We start from the raw sequence: 25,201 nt of genomic DNA, 5'->3' as shown, positions 1-25,201 counted from the left end.
TAGGGAAAGTGGATTGAAAAGAGAAGCCTTATAATTAATACCATCCTGAAAAGTTCTTTTATTTCAGAAGGCCTAATTGGAGAAACCATCTACTAAGTAAAGATAGCATCATTTTTTAATAGACGGTTTTATAGAGCAGTTATAGGTTCACAGCAAAATTGAGAGGAAGTTTCAGATAACATAGTTTTTGAGGAAAATAAAATTACCTGTGGAGTATCTTCTAACACTCTTATATTGTCTCTAAATTATACTTTATGTTAAATTTAATACTATAAAAACTGATTAAAGTCTATTTGAATACTTTATCTCTTGTCTATTATTTGGAATATGCTACACTTTTTTCTCTCGTTTTTATTCCTTAAAATAAATGCTGGCTCAGGTAGTTAGCAGTTGGAGCTAAACTGTCATGTTTTGTTTTCCTCTTTACTGTTCGTGAAATATTTTGTGTTTTCTCTGTATTTTTAACACTGGCACATCATAGACTCCAGGTTTCTTGTTTTGTTTTTAAATGGTTAATGAGACATGCCTCTAGAGGGCGATCTTTTCTAAACTTTCCTGTGATGGCAATCATGGCAACCCTGGCATGAACTTGGTGTACTATGGTTGTTGATGTTGTCTAAGATTTTATAATAACCTAGCTTCCTTTTCATGATGTTTTCTATGATTTATTCCTCAAAGTCTTATTAGAGAATTGGACTTTTGAAATATATTACTATCAATTATTATCTAGTTTTAGTACCCCGTCCAGGTACCTAGCTCCTATGAATGAATGGAGGGAACTCTTTTAGTTAATCATCTGAGTAAGTGGTTTCTGTATGTTCTAAAAGATCCTTTCTTTGTTTCTCTATACATTGCTATTCAAGGACCTATCTCTGTATTTTATGGGACCAGAGTGATTACACTCTACTACTGAGGCATCATTAGGCCTTATACTTAATCTCTGCTTCTCTTTTCTGTTAACATTCATTGTAGTTTTATTGTTTTTGTTTACCTATTCAATATATAATTTTTGTATCAAAGCAATACATACATTTATTATAGAAGTCAAATAATGCCACAATTTTATAAAGAAAAATTGCACTCTCCTGCACCCACTTCTCCCACTCAGAGTCTGCTTCTTTCAGTTCTTCATAATTTATTTCTTGCTGTTTTCTTTTTTTTGCCCCTTTCTGGAAATCATTTTGGTTGGATAATGGATCACCTACACTGAACCCCTAACTTTCTTTTCTATTTCCTGTCTCTTTGTCTTTTTGTTTTACTTTAAGAGAATATCCCCAACTTTATCTCCTAACCTTCTTATTAGATTTTTATTTGTGCAGTATGTTTTTAATAACCTTTCCTATGAATGTTTCTCTTATTTTCACATCCTTTTCTTATTTCACAGATGTAAAATTGTTTATCTCTTTAAAAGATAGTTATAATTTTGGATGCACTTATTTGCTCCTGGTAGTATCTCTGTTTCCTCTGAGTTCCTTTTTCAATTTTTTTTGTGGTCATCATTATCTTTCATCTTGGACTCTCAACCCTGATTGTACATTATAATTTACCTGGATAGATTAAAAAAGTACTGATGCCTAGGCCCAATCTCAGACTGATTAAACTAAAATACTGGCCGGAATGTGTAGGAATCCTTGGCTGATCATTCTTATTTTTTATTTTATTTAAAAAAATTTATTATTATTTGATTTATTTTGTTATTTCATATTTATTCACCTAATCAACACATTCATACTAAAGAACTGATTGGAAGCTCTTTGAGCACAAGTAGCTCATACCAGTTTATAGGTCCAACTGGTCTATCAGTTTTATTAGGGTACCCCCCAATCAATAGTATTTGTAGATCTTTTCACTTTGACTGGTCAGTTTCCCCACGAAGGAATTCTCTAGAAACGTTCTGGCAATAGAATTACAAGTTAATTTTCAGGGAGTTGACCCTTCAACATTGTTTTAGTCTGGTGATTAGAATAACTAATTACAAGAGGATTTGGCTTACCTATTTGCATGTTAAGTTAGCCTTACTTTTCCAGTGAGGAAGACGATTAAGTAAGAAAATTCTGGTCAGGTTCCATTGAAATATTTTTTCAAAATTTGGTTTTAGAAAAATTGGAGGGGGAGAAGAGAGAAGGAATTGGGCTTGTTAGGATACACAATGACCAGTGTCTTCATGAGTGACCCAAATAAACAGATTTAGAAATTATGAGACTTGGGAGTAGCAGCCATGAGCAGTCTTGAACTTAAAAATCTGAGCAGGAAGTAAAAATATGACTGCTGGCTTATAGTTTGTAAACTACGAAAGGGTACGGAGAGTGAAGTCGCTGCTGTGCCAGCATTACACATACTGAGAAATAGAAACCGTTATGGTTCTTAGCATAATAGGTTCTTAGCATAAAATGACATTTAGAATTTGGAAGAGGATGAGAAAAGGAAAGGGATTTAAGGTTCATTGAAAGAGGTATTAACATTGGATGATGTGTTTTTGCAGGTGAGAATATTGAAGCTAGAATGAGGCACAAGAGTGAAACTACTTCAAAATGGATAGAGTGGATTTAGTGTGGGCATTGTTGTTGTTGGCAGCTTCAGAAGAGACAGGCCATTCCCTTTTCAGTGTTGAGAAGCATCATGAGTAGGGAATTCTTAACAAATGTTCAATAATATTTCACTCCTGTCCAATTTGGAATGGATTGAAATGTGTACGCTTTTGAAAAAATCATGGATGAAAGAAAATATAAAACAACAGTACTGATAAATGATTATGGTTTTCTGGCAATAACCCAGCTGATTAAGAATAAGTGTTTCTGCTAAGGCAGAAGAATTACAGGGAAAGAAGTAGAGTCGTCATTCTCAGGTGCCCAGATATGGTCATGGTATCACTCCTCTTTGTGATTTTCATTCTCAAGGACTTTCTGTCAAAGGAGTTTTTATGCATACAGGTAAATTCATGGTTTTGCCTTTGGAAAAATAAGTTTGGAAGACAAGGACTCGAACTATTTATTAATGTTCATATGTGTACTTTGATTTCTTTCTTTTTCTTTTTTTGTCGGTGAACAATACTCTCACAAATTGTTGATAATTTAGGCAGCTATATTGAGAATGGGTTTCCTGTTTTCTTCTTGAGCAGAACATGTGAGCATATTTTGATAGAATGATATTTAAATGTTTTTAAGCTGGAAATAAAATATATGTGAGTATAAAAGGTTTTATCTTCCCTGCTGTCAAAAATGCTGATTTGGCTCTTTTGCACAGTACTCCCATCTTTGTATGGTTGTTAAAATCTGTTGCTCTTTCCCATCTGAAGGAAATGCATCTTTGACACTTCTCATGACCTGAGTCATGATGCTGAAATAGAGCCAGAAAATATCCTTAACAGTCATAAGTAAAAAGAAGGAAGGCTTCTGTGGAGTGGGGGTAAGGGAGCGGGAAGGAGGTTGTGGGGAGCATCTTTGCTATTTTGAATTATATCTTTTTGATTATTATGAAAGTTGCTTACATTTTACTACGATCGTTGTTATTCAGCAGAAAATACTTTGATTTTAATATTTAATTTTTCCTTAGTATACAGTGTTTAATGTACTGGAAAAAGACCAGTTCTGCAAATGTTAAATTATTTTGAGTCCTCCAAGTCTAAAAACGTTACACCTTAAATCTTGCAACTTATTCAGTATTTTATCTTGTTACAGTGTTTCTTTTTATTTCAGTACCAGCTCCCATTTTTCCATATCTTATAGGTTCAACAGTTTTAATAGCATTATGTTTATTGAATGATGCAGATAAGTTTCCTTTTTTTTTCCTTGAACAGTGAAGTGCTTCTGTTTGATCTGTTGACATGATACAGAATTCATTGCGAGATAAGCATGGGAGATATGGGTGTGGAATATTTTCAAAAAATAATTTTAATGAGGATTTATTTATACTTTGGGGAACTCATTTAATCACAGATTTGGTCTAAGTGCTGCTAGATTATGGGATTTTTAATTCTGGGGATTTTGCACTAGGGTTATTAAATGTCTTCACTTCTGAGCACTTAGTCCCAAAACTCTACTCTTCGATTCAGAAGAGTGGGGAATTTTGAGGTTGCTTACGTCTTTAGGAATAACTTGATTCTTTTTTTTTTTTAATAACTTGATTCTTAAAGTAAAATCCCAAGATCTTTTTCATTTATTCTCCTTCTTTATACAAACAGTTTGCATTGTTCCCTCTACTGTTAAATATAGTCCATTGACTGTCTTCCTTGATTTTTCATTGTGGAAAGAGTGGTAAACTACAATCCTAAGGTTTAAAATGAATTAAAAATTGCTGAAACTTCTTAAATATTAAGAGCACCAGCTCTTACAAATTGTCTTCATCCCAAATCTTGGAATGCTGCAAGAATAATAAACTAAGGTAATGAACTTCCCACTTATGGGAGGAGATTTTTAAAATTCATCTTGTAAATTTGGGTTGGCTGTGTGAACAAATGGTGCCAAAAGTATAGTGGAGAGGAGATGCAGACAGAAGATTTTCATGCAGTTTATTTCAGTGCTTGTCCCCATACACTTTTTATCTCTGAAACTTTTTGGAAATATTTCCTATTTCCTCTTATTTGTATTTTTTTGAATGTTGTTTCTGACTTATCTCCCCTTCTAGGCTTATTTTTGCAGTCCAAGGATCCTTGTTCTCAGACAGCTTTAGTATCTTTTTGGAGTAGTGTAGACTAATCTTGTTCTACATATAGTTTTAGCAACAGTTAGTTAGTTCCTTTTGACTTTTAATTTTTATGTGTAAATTTTCTAAATTTATTTAGTTTTGGATTAAGGAAAGAAAAACACATTTACATGTAACAGTCGTGAACACATTAAGATAATAAACTGGTAAAAAAGTATTCAGACTAGAAAAGGAAACTACCTAGCACATTGTGTATTTGAATATTTATAAATTTATATATATACTTTTAATTAATTAATTAATTAATGGCTGCGTTGGGTCTTCGTTGCTGCACACGGGCTTTCTCTAGTTGCAGCGAGTGGGGGCTACTCTTTGTTGCGGTTCGCGGGCTTCTTATTGCTATGGCTTCTCTTGTTGCAGAACACGGGCTCTAGGCACGCGGGCTTCAGTAGTTGTGGAACGCAGGCTCAGTAGTTGTGGCTTGTGGGCTCTAGAGTGCAGGCTCAGTAGTTGTGGCGCACGGGCTTAGTTGCTCTGTGGCATGTGGGATCTTCCCGGACCAGGGCTCAAACCCGTGTCCCCTGCATTGGCAGGCGGATTCTTAACCACTGTGCCACCAGGGAGCCCCTATAAATTTATATATTGATTAATATCTGAAAAATAGTACAGTTTCAAGTCTCCAGAATGTGAAGTTTTAATTCTACTGACATTTAGTTAGTACTAGTGCAAAGTTCCATGCAGCTACTTTGTATGTAGTGGGAAGAGTAATGACAGTATCATTAAAAACCTCAACCCCATCTTGCAAAGAAAAAAAAAAATTGGGTTCTTGTTTTCAAGTTAATTTTGTGGGGAATATTTCTTATCTTTCTACCTTCGCATCCCTCCCCCAAAGTACCTGTCTGTTGTGTTGTGAACTGTTTACTTGAAAAAGCAACAAATGTTTCGCTTGAAATGCATATATGTTTTTGCAGTATCTTTGCTTCACCACCTATTACTCTCCAAAAATTTTACAGGGAGAAACAAGTCAGTGCCTAGTCAGAATTGTCCTTGAACGCTTCCTATCTTGTACTTTGTCACCAAAACTGTTTGGTTGTTCTGTTAACAGTCTTTCAAAAAATAGGGATGTATTATTCATTTTCTTTTAATTGTGTGTGTTCTGCTCTCCTTGGCTTCTGTGAACAAGCATTGCTTCCGCCCAGTTTGGTATGTGGGTCAGAAGGCACTGTTTCTCACCAGGGCGCTGCTGTTTCCTCTTCCTACTTGAGTAGATTACAGATTATACTGGAATACGCCTGAGAAAAGGTCAAAAAGGAGGGTGAAAGTCCTGGAACTGCAGCTGGGAAGCTTGTCATTCTCATCTAGGAAAGGAGAAAAAAAGAGAGAAAGAAAGAAAAAGAGAAACAGAGACTCCAATGTCAACCCCAAACAACCCACATTCAAGAAATTCCTGTTTGCACAGGATACTTTTTATATATTCCAAAAGGACTCTATTTGGTTTTGATTAAATAATTATCGAGTGTTTGGCTGAGAAAGCTTTAATGTTAAATTAGATGGCAAGCAAGTGCTAAGCAGTGTTTTTAGGTTTTCAGAGCCTACATTTCCAGGGATTGTTACAAAACAAGCTACCATTGTACCCTTTTTGACAGAGTCAAGAAGTCGGGAGCTGTTCAACTACAGAGTTAACTTAGTTAAACTCATTGGTATATTTTGGATTTTTATCCCTGTCAATTCCACAGCAGGATACTAAAAGCAGACCGAACGTTTTGGTGTTCTGTGGAAAGCAAAAAGCACCAAAAAAGCCCCATATGAACTTGTTACCTGATTTTTATTTTGGAAAGACATGATGTTGGGAGTAGACCATCTACATGAGGTCTTAGAGTAAAGAAGTTGGTTGAAGTAGGATAATAATGGGATATTTGGGAATAGGGTTCTTCCTATATATTTATCTTCTCAGGGGTGCCAGGTTGTCACATCCACATTGCCTCTTAGTGTGCCTCGTTACTCCAATTTCAAAATGTAAGGGTTCAAAATATTAGCAGACCAAGGACACTGACTGAGAGGTTTATATCCTAGAACAAGAGTGGATCTTGTGGACAGGTGTGTGGAAGGGTGATGAGAACAGAATTTGAAACTATTGTAGGAGTCTCGTTTCTATATGTTTCTTTAGTAAACCTTCAGAAAAAATGGAGTGCCCAAAGGAATGAAGTCTGTGTCCATGTTAAGGGTCAAAAAGTGAGAAGATGGGCTTCCCTGGTGGTGCAGTGGCTGAGAGTCCGCCTGCCGATGCAGGGGACATGGGTTCATGCCCCGGTCCGGGGGATCCCACATGCCGTGGAGCGGCTGGGCCCGTGAGCCATGGCCACTGGGCCTGCGCGTCCGGAGCCTGTGCTCCGCGGTGGGAGAGGCCACAGCAGTGAGAGGCCCGCGTACCACAAAAAAAAAAAAAAAAGTGAGAAGATAATGCAGACCTCCTAAAAGCTGTGCTCTCCCTTAGGACACCATCAACACTGCCTAGTGTCATTTTGCTTTTTTCCACATGAACCTTTGCCATTTTTATGTTTATCCCTGCATCCCTAATGACAATAAAAGACAATGCTTCTTTATCCTCCACACTCTCCATTTGGTCCCCTTGATTCCATTGTAGTTCTTACTTTCTTACACCTCTGTTCCTAGAATCTTCCTCAGACCCTCATTAGCAGTAATTTGTAGCTTGTGCCTCTAGAATCCTATAACAAAAAGTTTTCTCTTTTTCACTGAAGTGATACCGTTTTAAGGTACTTTCTCACCTACAACTCTGATCCCTTGATTGCTTAATGTTATTTTAACTGAACTCATTCATCTTACTTCGCTGTATGGTAAGATAGGGAAATTTTTTAAAGGGGAGGGAGGAGGCCTATAATTGCATTTACGTCTTATTTTTCCTCTTCTGGTTTGCATTTAAGAAGAAATGAAGGTGTACACACAGATACACTGGTATTAACTTTAATATTTAGCATAATCTGAAATGGGCAGTAATCTCAGGACCTTGCTGGCTTTTAGAGATTTCTTGTGGCTGGCACTTTGCCGCATTCACATGTTCTCACATCATGCATTCAGAAGCTAAGAATACCAACCTGGCAGCTTCTGCAGGGAGGGTAAAGATAAAACAGAAAGGAGTCTAGCTTTGCAGCCACATTACCTGGGAGTTGTTGCTGATGTCTTTTCCACAAATGTTCAAGTTTGTCAAAGCCCAGTAAATCTTGGAAAGTTTATTTTCCTTGTAGCATCTGTGTTTTATAATGGGTCTTTTAATTTGTTTTTACTTTGTCTGCAGGGATTTCTTTTGTCCGGAGTTTTCAGACTCTGTCTTTTTTTTTTTTTTTCCTGTGGAAGTGAGTCCGTTAATGATGACTGGTTTGGGAATATGCCTCTGCAAAGCTGACCTGACAGGCTGTTCCTCCAGCACAGCAACAAAGCCCATTGTTATTTTCTCTCTTTTATCCTCAACTTCATCCATTTTCCCCCTGTGTGTTTATAGTATAGAAAGTCTGGGAAAACATACTTTGGGACAGTGCATACATGATAAGGTGGCATTTTGAAGTTAGAAACATTTTTAGTAAGCAGAGATTACATCACATCAGCCTCACACACAGACAGAGGTGCTGTGTGTTAATGTGGAGATTGAAAGTTTCTTTCCCCAACGTACCTGCAGGTATTCTTCATCCAAAAGGCAGAACGGGGGAGAAAAAAGGAGCACATGAGATTGTTTTCATAATTCCTTTTTCAAAAATGCAAACTTGTACAAGTAAATACAAAAAGTCAGTGGTTAAACCCCGATGTGAACTGTTCTGGCTTCGGGCTTTGTATTGTGACATTAAAAACAATAATAACTGTAAACAAATAAACAACTGAAAACAAAATATCGCTTTAAACATCAAAGGATGTTTTGAAAATTCTGATTTTTAAATTATTTTCTATTCCCAAATAGAATTCCTGCTTTAATTTATTGAGAAAGCATTTTATTGGAACTTGGGATTTTTCCCCCACCCCAAGAGAGCTCTGTCTATCTTGGGGACTGGTAAACCTCTAAAGGATCAAAGCTCTGGTGGATTTGGTTAAAGACCCAAAAGCCTGAAGGCTTATGGAAGTTTATCTATATAGAGTAAGTCCAAAAAACTGGGATGAGAGTTTTAGAAGAGCTTATTTTCTCATGAGATTTTTGAGACTTCCTCTGTTTGGATGTGCCAGAAATACTGTGAGAATATCCATTCTCATGGCATTTGTCACTTACAGGTCTTTTCCCAGCTGGAATTTGTAAGTATAATGCTGTGTGAAATATTATATGTATTTTAAGGTTTTATGAAGCCCACTAATGAAATTGCAATTAAACAGCCTCTACTGTTTTCACTCATACAATAAAGAGAAAAGCATAGTAAAGAATGGTTGCTGAAGGTGACATTTAGAATTGATGTAGTGACTCTTCACTGATCTCAGAAATTTTTAATTTTACTGTTACAATCATATATATGCCTAGAAGGTGGAGCAAAGAAAGTGCTGCTCTCCCTGTCTGTCCAAAGGGAAATTGAAGTGTAAAATGGAGGGACAGGCTTAATCCGCGTCCAAGACTTAGGATACTACGACCGGACCGGGGCACGAACCCGTGTCCCCTGCATCGGCAGGCAGACTCCCAACCACTGTACCACCAGGGAAGCCCTGAGGATCTATTCTTAAAGTTACCAAGTCTAGGCTCCTGGCCGAGTCAACCTAAGACTAAGGAGACTAGTGAAAGCCATGGGTTCCAGCACCTGGCTATCTTTTGAAGGACTTTGGGTGTCCCCTCCAAAATTAATTTTTTTTCTATAGATCATAGGGCTGTATTTTCCTATACTTCCTGGATATGAGAAAAAATATATTTCCTCCCTTCATTCAGCATTTACTGAGCCGTCAACAACTAGTAAGATACTGCTCCTACTCTGGAGGAGTCTTAACAGTTTTTGTGGAGGGTAAATCTGGGGGTTTGTTAGATTCTAACTTCATTTTCAAAGAAAATCCATGACACAAGAAAGAGATAGTGAAAATTGTCTTTAAACAAAGACTTTGAACAATTGAAAAGGGAAGAAAGGATCATTATACTATTTTTGTGTATTCATTTTTAAATTTTGTGCTTTTAACATATATTTTTATACGTAGATCATTACGTGTGAGTTAATGAGATGTCTTGTCTAAGCTAGTTCCCTCATTTTACTAATTCCTGAATTAATTGTTCACACAGCTCTCATCCTTTATTTTCTACTAGAAGAGTGAAGATGAGAAGATCCAAGTTCCTTCCTCTATACTCAAAATTTGCATATCGTCCCTTTAAAACAACAATGAAAAACGTCTCCTTCCTTTTTGTTCCTGAGACATTTTGCAGATATCTTTATTAGCACTTTTTCTCCCATTAAATTCTTTAAAGACCTGTAGTATTTCTGTCTCATTATGTTATGACCTCTTTAGGAGTCCGTTGGACTTATTTATCCAGGACTGGAACAGGGCCTCATACCAATAAGGCTCAAAAAGTGTGAGTTGAAAGAATGAATGTTGAATGAAACCTTTGCCTGGTACAGTATCTCATCTTGTTAACGGCTTCTTTTCAGCTCCAAAGTCCTTAAATTTGTGTTCTGTATCCATTACCGGAATCATTTCCTATCAACGCTCCCTTTACTTATCCCTTTCCATATGATTTGTCACCTCTTTAGTGAAGCTACCCTATTGAAGATTACCAGAGTTACTAGTTTTCTCTCTATGTTTGCCTTTCTGAACCTTGTCATTGTTGGCCATTTTATTTATTCTTTAATTAAAGCTATTTTTATAAATTGCTTACCACATAGTAAAATATGTCAGACACTTATGAATTCTTATGAAATATACCCAACTTATTTTACTCTTTCAGATGCACTGGGTTTCACAGGCTACACCATGAACACAGACACCAAGAATAAAAGCTCATAAATACTTGAGTGTTGCTTGACAATAAGATAGAAGGCTGCGAGGGATAGATGTGATGTACTTTGTATGCTCCCTTTAGGTGGTTTTATCTTGGTGAACCAGCGAAGGGTTTTAAGTTATGGCTAACTAAACCACAAGATTTGGAGCTTCTCAGTGAAATCACTTCCTTTTTCTAGACTAAGCATCCTATCCGTAAAGTTCAGTGATCTCAAAATCTGTTCTGTTCCCTTGCTGAATAATTTAGGTACCTAAGTTCCTACTCCTCTGCCTCAATTGAAATATTCTTCTAAAACTGAAATATATTATCTTCCCATTGCTTTCCATTATAATTCTCTCCTAGTTAGAGATTTCTTACTATTGCTCACATCTGTGGCATCACTTTACATGCTCTCCTCTTCATGTTATCCTTATCCTCAGAATATTTCTACTCTTCTGCTCTTATCCATATTATACCCATCTTTCAAAGCCTAGGTTATGTCTCATCTGCTCTATGATCTCTTCTCCAAATAATTGATCCCGTGTGTACTTATCTTTAGTGCTAGGCAATTAGCACTTAATTATTCCTGTTTCATGCATATTAGACTGTAAGCTTTGTGACAGCGAAGAATGCAGTCCTCACAGTGTGTGATCTTAGGCTAAGGCACTCAACAAATATTTGACTGCTCATTGTGAAATGTGTGTGTTAAACATAGTCCTTGAATTTCATTAGCTTGTGACATATTTCGTGTTGCGGTCTGATTTCAGATCCAAATTAGATTCAGATCCAAACAATATTCAAAGAAATTAAAGGATACCTACATAAGTGGAAAGACATCCCATGTTCTTGGCTTGGTTGTGGTCTGATTTCAGATCCAAATTAGATTCAGATCCAAACAGTATTCAATGAAATTAAAGGATACCTACATAAGTGGAAAGACATCCAATGTTCTTGGCTTGGAAGAATTAATATTCTTAAGATGTCAGTGCTCCCTATACTGATCAACAGATTCAGTGCAATCCCTGTCAAAATCCCAGCTGGCATTTTTGCAGATAATGACAAAATATAGGTGGAAGCAGCAAGTTTTGTTGGATATAATGATCCATCAAAGAAGCGTAACAGACCACTGACTGTCTTAGAAAGAAAAGGAATTCAGCATGATTTTTCTGTTTTTTTTTCTATCTTAAGTTCCTCTGAAAAACCGTTATTTGCAGTGACAGAGATGCTTCACAGTCCTTATTCTTCCTGGAAAAAAGTGAATAAGTGTTATAGGAGTTTTGAAAGTATTGTCTTCAGTGAGTTCTGTATGTGTGTATTTGGGTAAGGGTTTATGTAATGGCTATTTTAGAAGTCATCCTGATATGGCAGAATTTCAAAACAATTTGGAAATGAAAAACAACAAACACACTGATCTAAATTTTCTAATTCCATGTGGCTTGTATCTGAAGAGGACATTGATAATGTAATCCCAACTTCTGTCTTTATATTTCATAACCTTCTCTCTGGGAGATGTGTAACTTATTTGAATTTTGTAGTGGTAGGCTTACAAGCTGGTGACATCAAATAATATAGAAATAGTAAATGTCCAAATGGGTGCTTCTGCTCTACAGTATAGTGTGTTCCCTTCTGCTATTCTCCTTTCTTTCTTTTCAGTGACTATATGTGTTTTCTATTTATTTTCAGATAGCAGTACAAATTGACATAACATGTCTGCTTAACAAAATTTAGCTTTAAGTTTGTCATTAGGCCAGGATATCATTAAATGGAAAAAGCAAAAGAGATCATGGATCCTGACTTGCCTCAGATTTCAAGTGTCAGAGTATTGAAGTAATAGACATTATAGGTACTATTTTGAGGACACTGGTTAAAAAACAAAAAAATTCGAAATGCGTATTTGTAAGGTTGTGGTAAATAAGTGTAAAATATAAAAGTTAAAAAGTTTTTAGATTAAATTTATTTATTTATTTATGGCTGTGTTGGGTCTTCGTTTCTGTGTGAGGGCTTTCTCCAGTTGCAGCAAGCAGGGACCACTCTTTATTGCAGTGCATGGGCCTTTCACTATCGTGGCCTCTCTTGTGGGGCACAGGCTCCAGATGCGCAGGCTCAGTAGTTGTGGCTCACGGGACCAGTTGCTCCGCAGCATGTGGGATCTTCCCAGACCAGGGCTCGAACCCGTGTCCCCTGCATTGGCAGGCAGATTCCCAACCGCTGCGCCACCAGGGAAGCCCCTAGATTGAATTTTTGAAGCAAAAAATGTACAAAAGAAACAAATTCATAAAGTGGAATTTATGAAAAAATATTTTGCTTGTTAAAAGATCTGTAAGAGAAGAAAAAGACAAGTCGCAGCAGGGTAGAAAATATTTAAGAATCATGTATCTTATAAAAGGTTTATATCCAGAATATATAAAGAACTTTTGAAATATGGGAGTAAGATCCATAAATGATTTCTTACATTTATAGTCGTTAGATTTTCAGCAAGGGTACCAGGCCAGTCCATTGGTGTGGGAAAGAATATCTTTTCAACAAATGATGCTGGAACAAGTGGATATTCAACATTCAAAAGAATGAAGTTGAACCCCTACCTCACACCATCTATAAAAATTAATTCAAAATTGGTCAGAGAGGGCTTCCCTGGTGACGCAGTGGTTGAGAGTCCACCTGCCGATGCAGGGGACGCGGGTTTGTGCCCCGGTCCGGGAGGATCTCACATGCCACGGAGCGGCTGGGCCCGTGAGCCGTGGCCACTGGACCTGCGTGTCTGGAGCCTGTGCTCCACAATGGGAGGGGCCACAACAGTGAGAGGCCCACGTACCGCAAAAAAAAAAAAAAAAAAAAAATTGGTCAGAGACCTAAATGTTAGAGCTAAAAATATATAAAACTCTTAGAAGAAAACATAGCTCTAAATCTTTGTGTCCTTGGACTGGGCAGTGGTTTCTTAGATATGACAACAAAAGAATAAGCAACTAAAGAAAATATAAAGAGTTCATCAAAATTAAAAACTTTTATGTTTCAAAGCATACCATGAAGAAAGTGAAAGATGACACATGGAATGGGAGAAAATATTTATAAATCATGTATTTGATAAGGGACTTACATTCTGAGAATATAATTAGCTGTTACAACTGAACAATAAAAAGATAACTCAATTTTGGGTAAACATTTTGGATAGACATTTCTCCAAAGAAGGTATACAAATTACCAAAATGCACATGAAAAAGATGTTCAACATCATTAGTCATTAGTAAAATGCAAATCAAAAATACAGTGAGATACCACTTCACACCCACTAGGATAGATAAAATAAAAAAGATAGACCATAACAAATATTGTTGAGGATGTGGAGAATTTGGAGCGTTCATACACTGGTGCAGCCACAGTTTAGCAGTTCCTCAAAAGGTTAAATATAGACCCAACAGTTCCACTCCTAGGTGTATATACCCAAGAAAATTGAAAGCACAAGTCCACATAAAAACCTGTGCACTAATGTTCATAGAATCATTATTCATAGTAGCCTGTTAAAACAACCCAAATAGTCATCAACTGGTATAAATGTGGTATATCCATACATTGGAATATTACTCAACCAGTTAAAGGACTGAACTATTGATACTTGGTAACATGGATGAACCTTGAAAACATAATAAGTGAAAGAAACACTCACAAAAGGCTACACTGTATGATTTCATTTATATGTAACATCCAGAATAGGCAAATCTACAGAAACAGAAAAGATTCCTGTATCAAAAGCCGATAGGTGGGGCAAAGGAAGAGTGACTACTAATGGGTATGGGCTTTCTTTTTGGGTGATGAAAATGTTCTGAAATTAGATAGTGATCATAGTATATGATTCTACTCTGTAGAATATACTAAACACCATGGAATTGTACATTTTAAAAGGGTGAATTTTATGGTATATGAATTATATCTCAGCAAAAATATTAACCCAGTTTTTAAAATTGGCAAAAGCTTTACATAGGTACTTTACCAAAGAAAATATATGGATGACAAATAAGTACATGAACAATAACAACAACAAGCTAAACATTTTTGACCATTAGAGAAATCCAAATAAAAGCCAGAATAGCTAAAATCAAAAAGAGTAACAATACCAAATTCTGGTGTGGATGCAGAAGAACTGGAACTGTCATACTTTGCTGGTGGGAGTATGAAATCAGCTACTTTGTCAAATTGTTTGGCATTTTCTCATAACCTTAAACATACAATTATTATGTCTATGCAAACATTCATTTACTATGATCAGCAACTCCATTCCTAGATTATTTATATGTTTTTTAAAAACTTACATTCATACAAAAACCTGTTCAAAAATGTTTATAGCAGCTCTATTTGTAATAACTAAAAGTTGGAAACAAGTCAAATGTCCTTTCTCCAATGACTGGGTAAACAAACTGAAGTACTTCCATACAATGTGATCATACTCAGGAATAAAAAGGAAAGAATTGATACATGTAGGAAAATGTAGAGTGGATGAATCTCAGATGCTTATTGGCAAGTGAAAGAAGCAAGACAATACTGTACATACTTTGTGATTTCATTTATAGGATGTTCCGGAAAATGCAAAGCCATGGAGAGGGAGAAAAGATAAGTGCATGAGAGGAATTTGGCTTATTGGTGAGAGCAGAGTAATTACTCTCACTGCAGATTGGATTTTATTTCACAGAGCTTGTTTTTCCTGGTTGTTAATGAGCCATAATGCCTATTCTTTTTTTTTTTTTTGGTATTAATACCATCATAAAATAAAGGGTTGATTTATGTTTTTTAATTTTATGGTGGGGAGTGGTACATTTTGGGAGTAAGGCAATGTTTTTGCCTATTGACTTTTGTCAGTCTCACCCTATGTCTACTGTGGTGCATTCTATGGATACACATCCTTATGACTCATGTTTCTTCTGCTCTCTGAGCCTTTGCAGGTCGCCATGGCTGGAATATTCTCCCCACTTACTCTCAAGCTTGTTTAGGGAAATGTTCCATGCTTCCTCTAGACTAATTTAGATCTTGCCATTTTATTTTCTTTTACTATCCTATATTTCTTTATAGCACCATAAAATTATAATTAAGTTTTATACCAATTATTTGTATAACCATGTAACATCTATCCAATTCTGTATCCTCCAATCCTCCATCCTCAAACACTACAGTCTCTGTTTATAATCAATGCACATTTGGTATTACCAGAGTCCTTTGTTTTTCTTCCATCCATATAGCCATGATTCTTTTAGAATCCCTTCTGCCTTTAATAACTTTCTTAAAAGATTAGTGGAGTCAGTGCAAATCCTATCAGAGAAGGAAACTTCGCTTGGTGATGCTTTTCTTTTCTTTTTTCTCTTTGTAGGGAAACTCAACAGCCAAGACTCCTACAATAATTTTGCCAACAACAACCCTGGCAACCCCCGGCTTTCTCCTCTCCCCAGCCTGATGGTATTGATGCCTCTTGCACAAATCAAGCAGCCAATGACATTGGGAACCATCACCAAACGAACAGGGTAAGGCCTCAGGCTTGATGCTTTTTTAGTAGCTGTTTTAGAGGATTAAATACACAAAAATAAAACATACTTTTTCTTTGGGTGGTTTTGATTATGTTCTTCATTTACAGCCCACATGAGACTTAATGGCAGCAGATTAAATACAAAATATAGAACGTACACAAACACATTCATACATAGCCATGTACACACACATTCACAGAAAAAACAAAGCAGTGACAAGTTGTGAAAACTAGTATTGGCTAATAAAAACCAGATCCATTTACTCAGGCTTATAGTTGCTGCCTTGTGGCTTTGTCTGAAAGTAGTGCAGTTGCATTTTCTTGCTTTTGTGGACATGATCTGGATTTATAATGACCCCCAAATTTTGACTGACACCAATACTAGGGAGAGAACTTAATATGACAACCATGTTTCTAATACTTTAAAAAAAAATCATCTACATTGAGGTACAATTTACATATAATAATCTATTGTTAGTATCAGGACAATGTGATATTATGGATAGTTTTCAAAATCCAGAGTCCTAGGGTTTAGGCTTTACTCAGATTGGTCCTTAACATCCTCAGAGACTCTTGATGACTCACTTGATATCTTTGTGCTTATTTTAGCTATTTAAAAATTTTTCAAATTCCTACCTGTTAGGAATATAAAATTATCACTTCTTTGGGTTCCTGAAAATAAAGTGCTGTGTCTAAGATATAAGATTATTAGATATTCAATTGTATAACAACTGTGAAACTCCATTATGTTCCCCAAAATATATATGTCTATAGCCAAATTACCTATTTTCATCAATAAGCAATCCTGAGGTTTAGCCTAATTTGAAATGGAACAACTGTCTTAAAATTCTGTATTTGGTAGTCAAGAGAAAACTCCATCTTGGCTTCAAATAGTCTTCAAGGTCTTTCCAATAAGAGGAATAGACTTAATTATGTGGCTGCTGTATCATTATGTTTTAATATTGTTGTGCTAGGTGGTGAAGTGTTTACAGAAGCTGCTTTTGTAAGAAGAAATACTCATTCTCCAGGATGAGGCCTTTTAGCTCCAGATTTCACCATTACACTGAAATTGACCCTCTACATAGTGGAGTTGTGTTTGCCTATAAATTCCTGTTTCTGAATGCAGAAATTGAGGTTGTGGTGTATTAAGGGAAAAATACAGCAAACCGAGCTCCCAAATCAGACATCTTATGATACATATCATTTGCCTGTATTTTTAAAAATTGATATCAGCTTTTTAACTCTTCATTAGTAGTGTAATTTAAATAGAATTTTTACCTCCCTTTCCTCTTATTTAGTTTCTTTATTTTAAAATAAGTTAAATAAGAGTGGCTATGGATAGTAAAGGGGTTATGAACTTATATTTACAGGTGGCTCATTGTTTTCTTTGTGTAATGATACATTTCTGGGATGTAGAATCAAATAAAAATGAGACTAAATCTTGAATCATAATCTTAAAAGTTATTTTTTCACTCACAGAAGTCAGTCAGTACATAAATATACCTTCTTGATCCAACCCAGCATTGTAGAATTCTACGAAGTGTTTGTCAGTCTTTCCTGAATCTAAGAATCTAACCTCAAAATTGTTCCTCTTGATTTTAATTTTACCACTAAGATCCTAAATGAAGTTCTATGCCTGAAATCACGTGATCTTAGAGTTTAATTCAAAATATTTGTGGGGAGGTTGAAAAGTGAGTTTACTTCTATATATATTTGAAACTTTCCATAATAAAAAGATAAACTGTATCACACACTCTTTCACTGTCTCTCTTGCTACTCTTTCTCTCTGTCTTTAGTTGGGTAGAAACTATTAATCATCTGGTGTCTTCCTGTACTACCATACTTTATGAACTTAGATAACTTCTGTGTTTCCTTTTCTTGTTAAAAACTTGGTCACAGGGCTTCCCTGGTGGCGCAGTGGTTGAGAGTCTGCCTGCCGATGCAGGGGACGCGGGTTCGTGCCCCGGTCTGGGAGGATCCCACATGCCACGGAGTGGCTGGGCCAGTGAGCCATGGTTGCAGAGCCTGCGCGTCCGGAGCCTGTGCTCCGCAGCAGGAGAGGCAAAAAAAAAAAAAACTTGGTCACAATTCCTAGATTTTCAGAGCACGTGTATTATGTTCCCTTATATTCTAGACAGTTTAATAATTATTTATTAATGAATTAAGTGATAGGAATTTGAATTGTGTGCTTTGAAATTAATATTAGTTCAAGATACATGTATCTTATTAGTTACTGGGCTTTTTTTTTTTTAACATCTTTATTAGAGTATAATTGCTTTACAATGGTGTGTTAGTTTCAGCTTTATAACAAAGTGAATCAGCTATACATATACATATATCCCCATATCTCCTCCCTCTTTACTGGGCTTTTTATCTCAGATCTCATACCATTTTATTTTTTCCAAATTTTTGAATTCTTTTTGGCATGTCCCCTATCTTGGAGTGTTTAGAAGGAATAATTACTGCTTGTCCCACAGTGACAAGCTTGGCTTTAAAAGTTTAAACATTTTGATAGAGATTCATTCAAACTTACCAAAAAAAGTTACAAGACCAGTAAAAGGAATTCCTGTATACCCACATTTCCCAAATGTTAGCAGTTTAACATATTTGCCTTATCATTTATCTTTTCTCACTCGGCACACACATACACACATGCACACACACATCCACCAAAAGCTCATTTTATTAGTATTTTTTTCTTCTATATGGTTGTTTTCTGTAATGAATTCTCTACTATGGCAGAGCTTTAGTGCTCCATAAATTACCCCACCCACTCTTCTTTTTTTCCCTCCCCTCCTACTATTCTTTTTTCCCCTTCCTATTAACAAAGATTACAGTGACCAAAAACACCTTGATGATAGTATTCATAACTTATGCTTGCCTATGGCTAGGTTACAAGACTTAATACCCTTAAGCCATTTTCTGAAGGGTTTGTTGATTATATTTAGAAATTGCTATTGTGACTTTACTTATAATTCTTATAGTACTACTGTAAGTCACCCAAACATTTGGTCATAGAATTTTTAGAATATAGTTTGTGGTTTTATTATCTTAACATTTAGCATTTTCATTGAAATACATGTATTTTGCCTAACCAAAAGTAATATTTTTTGGGGGAGAGTAAGATATATTCCCTAAATTTCCATTTTTGACATATGCTGAGATTTGAAGCACATCCCAGATATTTTTATATCATTAGATTTCTCCCATTAGATAGTAAGGTTATATTTATGTCATTTTTATTAAGAAAACAAATTTTTTTTTACTGTGACCAGTTCGCAAGCTGCCCTTAGCTCACTTGCGTTATTTCCATCAAATTTTATATATTCACTGAGAATTTTGATTGCCACATTAAGGTCACCAGAGTGAGGAGCAAACAGGCTTTTAATTTTCCAGGTCATTGTGGAAATCCTGATTTACTCTGTGCTTCAGTGAAATGCCTTTCCTAACATTTTAAAGATAAAATTAACAGAAGTATTTGACATGAATTATGTAGAAAGAGAACACAGAGCTGACTCATTTATAGACATGTAAGTTCAAATATACCTGATAATATATCTAGTAAAATATATATTATTTGTTCCATGTCCTAGATATTTGGCATAATGGCATGAAATAAACATTAAAAATCATATCTCTAGCATAGAGATTTCCAAGGATTGCTTAGGATCCTATATTTAAATAACCAAATTTAGATGGAAGCCTTAACTCAGACCTTCAGGGGATAGACGTGTACTTACCGTGTTTCATGTCTGCCCTCTAATTTTTGGAAATATAGATCCCTGAAAGCCTGTGCGGTGTCAGGGACCATCTGTCTTATTCGAAGACATTTGCAAGGCCAGTAGAACTACAAATGGCAAAAGACAGATGTATTTGCACCTTCACATTCTGTACCTTGAAGCAGCACTGGGAGGAAATAAGGCCTGTTTTGGCAACAGCTGTTGCTTAACCCGACTGTAGTACACACTGGTGAAGGCAAAAGACGTGCTAAGAATCTTTTGGTTTAACAGTCACTCATTCAAACAAAACCCATTTCTTCCAGTCTGAGACTGGAGGATTGGAAGGACCTCCATCATGTTTTTATCATGTGTGAATAAGTGTAGTTTTCATCTATTAAAAGTGAAACTGGGTGCTCAGGGATTGCTCATTGTTTTGGAGTGTAAAGTTTTTGTAGTAGGGATTTACTAAGCAATAGTCCATAGATGTTTGGTTGCGTTAATTTTTAATGCTTCCTATGTAAAAACTTACTAAATAGATAATTTTCATCAATATGCTTAATTTTTTGTACATCAAATCTAAAATTATTAACATATACACATCATTTTGTGGGCACAAGCAGGGAACAGTACATTTCAAAAAGTGGTCAGGGGACTTCCTTGGTGGTGCAGTGGTTAAGAATCCACCTGCCAATGCAGGGGACATGGGTTCGAGAGCCAACACAGCCATACATACATACATAAATATAAATAAATAATTACTTAATTAATAAAAAGAACAGTATATGTGGAATGTGCAAAAAAAGAGTGGTCAGAGTAATTTCATGGGAATAAAAATATAGAAATTGGGAATGAAGTTACTTCCTTGCCCTTAACTAGCTGAGGTTTTTGGTGAAGTAAACCTGGTATGACTTGTTGTCTTTCGTAGGTTTCCTTTTTCTTAAATCGAGCAGCTTTTTGCTCCTTCTTCCCTCCCCCCCATTTTTGTATTTATTCATTTCTGTGTGAGCAATTCGAGCTAGGTATTAGGAACTTTTGGCCTGACCCTGTAGAAGTAGATAATGTAGGAAAAGAATACTGACTTAGGAGTCTGAAGCTCTGGTTTCACATCTTGGTTGTCCTAGGTAAATTTCTTCATCTGAAAAATGAAAGTTTGTATGTATGGATTATTATCTGTCTTACTTACAGTGTATGAATTCCCACCAGGTGTTTGATCCTGTTACCTACTTTCTAAGCCTCATTCATTGCTGTGCCCTAGGCCAGTGCTTCGCAAGAGCTCCATTTAGAAGACATAGATGATTATTCTTATTTAGAAATGGAAGCATTTAATAGCATTTATTTGATTATCTGTAATTGAAATTTGTAGACTAAATCTGCCGTCAGAGCTTGCTAAGTGAATAAATGACATTGGCATATAGTCCTTGAGGAAGGTCTATTCCTCCTAATTCAGTTAGGTCTGCCTTGGCTTATTTAGATGCTTTGACCTGAGCCCCAAATGTTATAGGTGAAGTTCTAAGAGTTAAATGGGTAAGATTTGGAGAAAGATTCCCCAGATACAGTAGCAAATGGTAATTCTCCACCTCCCAGCCCTGTCTTATCTATGTGTTATTTCTTTTTTTTTTTTTTTTTTTTTTTTTTTTGGTGGCACGCGGTCCTCTCACTGTTGTGGCCTCTCCCGTTGTGGAGCGCAGGCTCAGCGGCCATGGCCCACGGGCCCAGCCGCTCCGCGGCATATGGGATCCTCCCGGACCGGGGCAGGAACCCGTGTCCCCTGCATCAGCAGGCGGACTCTCAACCACTGTGCCACCAGGGAAGCCCTATGTGTTATTTCTTGATAGCTAAGCTGTGTATGTTTGGTTCCAGATATAAAGTAATTGATAATGTATTTTCATTAGGGTGGATATGTCTACATGTGCAATATACATGTATAGTTTGAGTTTTCAGTTTTTGTACTAAATCAGTAGAATCCTTAAACCACTCCATAGTTTGTTCCCTTTTACCATAAATCTGTGGATTTGGGGGGGATGGGAGCGGTGAGGGGATTAAGTCTCCTATATACTGTAATACAAGTCAGTAAGCATTACTTTCTATAGAAATTTGACAATCTGTGTGTACTATTCTAGTCTCTCTTCTGCCACATCTGGCAGAATTTGAGCATTAGTGTTTTTCTAATGAAAATCTTGACCTTGTAATTTAAATTTGCATGTTGAACGTACCTCAGATTAGACAATTTATCTGTATATTTCAGCTTGAATTTGCCTTCAGATCAATAATTTGAGAGCCAGTAATGCCATAGTTCTCTGTAATAGTGAGTGGTTAAAATTAAATTAATGAAAAATTTAAAGTAATACTTGAAAATGATGTGAGGACTGATCTGCTTGCATCCACGTAGGAAATGTGTGTCTATCAAAGATGCTGCTTAACAGGGGGCATAGAGAGTGTAGCAGAGTCATTAGGGTTCCTGGAATATTTTGTTAGAGAATACGGCTTTACTTTACAATTTACACATAATGTTGTATAGCCCTTTCTCTGTTCATTATGTTTAATATTTATATGGGCTCTTTCTGATGTCTGTTAAGTGATAGTGCTTGAATTCTCATAGGACATGATCAATTGGAAAATAGGACTTTCAGAGATTTTTTTAGTTTCCATAACTCTGAAGATGATGAAATCTAATCATTATTAATGCCTTTCAGCACTAGAGTCAAGTTATAAAAGATTTTACCATGTTCAAATCAAATCTAGATTTACTTTTCCCTTACATATAAAAAAAAAAGTCTTCACATTTGTCTTGTTTTTAGCTAGTAAGACCAAAGCTTTTGTGGTACTGTGTGGCCTTTGAAAAAATGAATCAGAGTTTAAAGAGTTACATAGCATTAATGATTTGATATAAAGCACAATTCCTAACTGTCTTCTGACAGTCTCCAGAAGAAACCGTTTGAGAGCCAAAGGCAAAGTCACTCTGTGCTGGACTAGCATTTCTGTATTTTTAGTCTCTTGGCCAGCCCTGATGTTTTTCAATCAGAATTCAGCTTAAAAAGGACATAATCATGACTTAAGTGGATAGGTTTTATATGGATTGTTCAACCTGCTGAAACTTAATAGTGTTTGGAAAACACACAAATTCTTAATACCTGAATATGATAATTTGAGTTGCATTTGTTAATTCAGACCATTTAAATTCCCTATACACTCTCACTCACACGCTCTCTTCCTCCTTTGAGTCACGCCCTGTAAAACTACAGCTGCGAGATTTTGGAGAGGAGCGGAAAGTCATAGGTGAAGACAGCTGGATCATGGACTGGGCCTTTGTGACTTTATATTTTCATTCTTTCCCTACTGAGGAAAGATGAAGCGGGCACATTTCAAAAGAACAGCTGACACCACCCATGCAAAGTCAGTAGTTACGTCAGTCCCTCTAATTCGTTGGAGTTTGTGGCTCTTCTTTTACATGTATGTGGCAGAGGTCCAGTTTGTCGGAACGAGTAAGAAGCGGGTGAGTACAGATTGGGACCATGCCAAATGTACGTGCTGAAACGGGTCCTCACCCTGTTTCCCCAACCCCTGTTTTCTCCTTGAGCTGCGTCAGCCTGTAGATCCTTATTTGGCTAAAGAAGGATGGCTTGTAACTCACACAACCGAGTTATGTTGTGAACAGTGAGGACTGTGTTGTCTTTAAACTTGACCACACTGCTGTTTAGTGCAGGCCTGTTTGCTACAGTGTCTGGAGGGTTAACAGTGCATTTTGAGATTGTGGGGTTGTAGAAATCTTGTTGGGAACATGCTGCTACTGTCCGGGAAGGAAAATCTAGGATATTTAAAAAAAAAAAAAAAAAAAAAAACACCAAAAACTTGTGTTTAATTTGTTTGGCTAATATGTTTCTTTTTTATATATAAGGAAATTTATTAAAGTTGGAAAAAGGTATTTACTAGCTCTGTAGGTGGGAACATCAGCTGGTCTTTCGAAATGTAGAAACTTAATTTTGTTTCATTTTTGTTTGATTTTGGGGGTCAATCAGAAGCCTTTTAAGTCGTAAAGGATTAAGATAAAACTTTCAAATTCTTTACAGTGAATCAGTTGTATTCTGATGTTTGGAATGAGGTGGGAGACTGTCTAGCTTCTATGCAATATATGCTAAAGAGCAACTCATGCCCAGACGTTCCAGACAAGTGCTTCTGTCAGAATCGTTTGAACTATTTGATTAATTCAGGTGTCTGCCTAAGGAAGAAAATGAAAGGGAGTTGGGTAGTATGTGCCAACAATAACTTCTTCATTTTGGTGGTATTTGTGGGCATACGGAAACGTGTTGAACTTTCCATTTTCTGATCCTTTTTTTATGGCGTCACGGTGCTGTTGAGACATTGGAGTCTTCACGTGGTCACACTTATTTAAAATGGTGTTTCTCAAAGTTCCGGGTGAGCTCCAGTAACATTTTGTTTCTGATGTAATTAGTGAATCATGAAATCAAGACAAGGGGATCATGGCTAACTTTTTTTTCATTAATGAAATAGAATATAATAGAATGTAATTTCGCTACTGGTTCTGCAAACTAACAGCCTTGGCATTATCTAGGAGCTTGTTAGAAATATAGAATCCAAGGCCCCACTCAGACCTACCTACCCTGTCATTATATGCAACAATCTTCACTGTAACTAAATCCCAACATTAATGTTTACAAAACGTTGAAATAGAGAATAATAAAGTTGATTACACACCAAAAAAACCCACATTCATTAAATTGTTTCAATTTGCGTGTGTTCATGTACATACCAGCTTACACGTTAATACATTTGTCTCTCAGTATCCAAAGGGGGTTGGTTCCCACCCCGTGCCAAAATCGTGGATGCTCAAGTTCCTTATATGAAATGGCTTAGTATTTGCATATAACCTACACACATCTACCCATATATTTTAAATCATTTCTAAATTGTAAATAGTTGCTGGTGCACAGCAAGTTTTGCGTTTTGGAACTTTCTTTTTTTTTTGATCTATAGTTGTTTGTGGATGTGGGCCCTATGGATATGGAGGGCCAACTGTATATTTCTGTGGGTCATAGTCAAAAAATTTTTGAAATACATTGTTTTAGATGTGGATGATGACATCTGAATGATGACATTTCTCTGATTGTGGTCTTATCATTAACTGTGGGAGAGATTTCCTTGCTTTGTATTGACATCATCTCTAAAGTTTTCTTTTCCAATATTTCTGTCTTCCAACTCACTCTTTCTTCTAATAGTATCTTGCTTTTCTGTTCCCTTTTTCATATCTTCTGTTCTTCAGTCCTCAGAATTGTACTCAGTTTTGTGAATATGCTCAGTTCACTGGGAGATTGGTGCTAATAAGCATGATTTTTCTTTTTTAATGTTCCTAGCACCAAAGTTGAAGAAGAAAAT

General features: G+C 36.3%; 1 protein-coding gene across 13 annotated transcripts in view; it reads left to right on the top strand.

The window, feature by feature from the left end:
• BCAS3 (BCAS3 microtubule associated cell migration factor) overlaps positions 1–25,201 on the top strand; it is a 571,522-nt gene that overhangs the window by 219,865 nt on the left and 326,456 nt on the right. For all 13 annotated transcript variants that reach the window (XM_033847806.2, XM_073797378.1, XM_073797379.1 and 10 more), the window contains exon 16: positions 15,939–16,089. In XM_033847806.2, coding sequence (XP_033703697.1) covers positions 15,939–16,089 — 151 coding nt within the window. The remainder of the gene's footprint in view (positions 1–15,938; positions 16,090–25,201) is intronic.

Source organism: Tursiops truncatus, chromosome 20 (assembly GCF_011762595.2).
Source record: "Tursiops truncatus isolate mTurTru1 chromosome 20, mTurTru1.mat.Y, whole genome shotgun sequence".
Classification (NCBI taxonomy): domain Eukaryota; kingdom Metazoa; phylum Chordata; class Mammalia; order Artiodactyla; family Delphinidae; genus Tursiops; species Tursiops truncatus.
The sequence above is the reverse complement of the archived record's forward strand: the minus strand, read 5'-3'. Positions and strand labels throughout refer to the sequence as shown.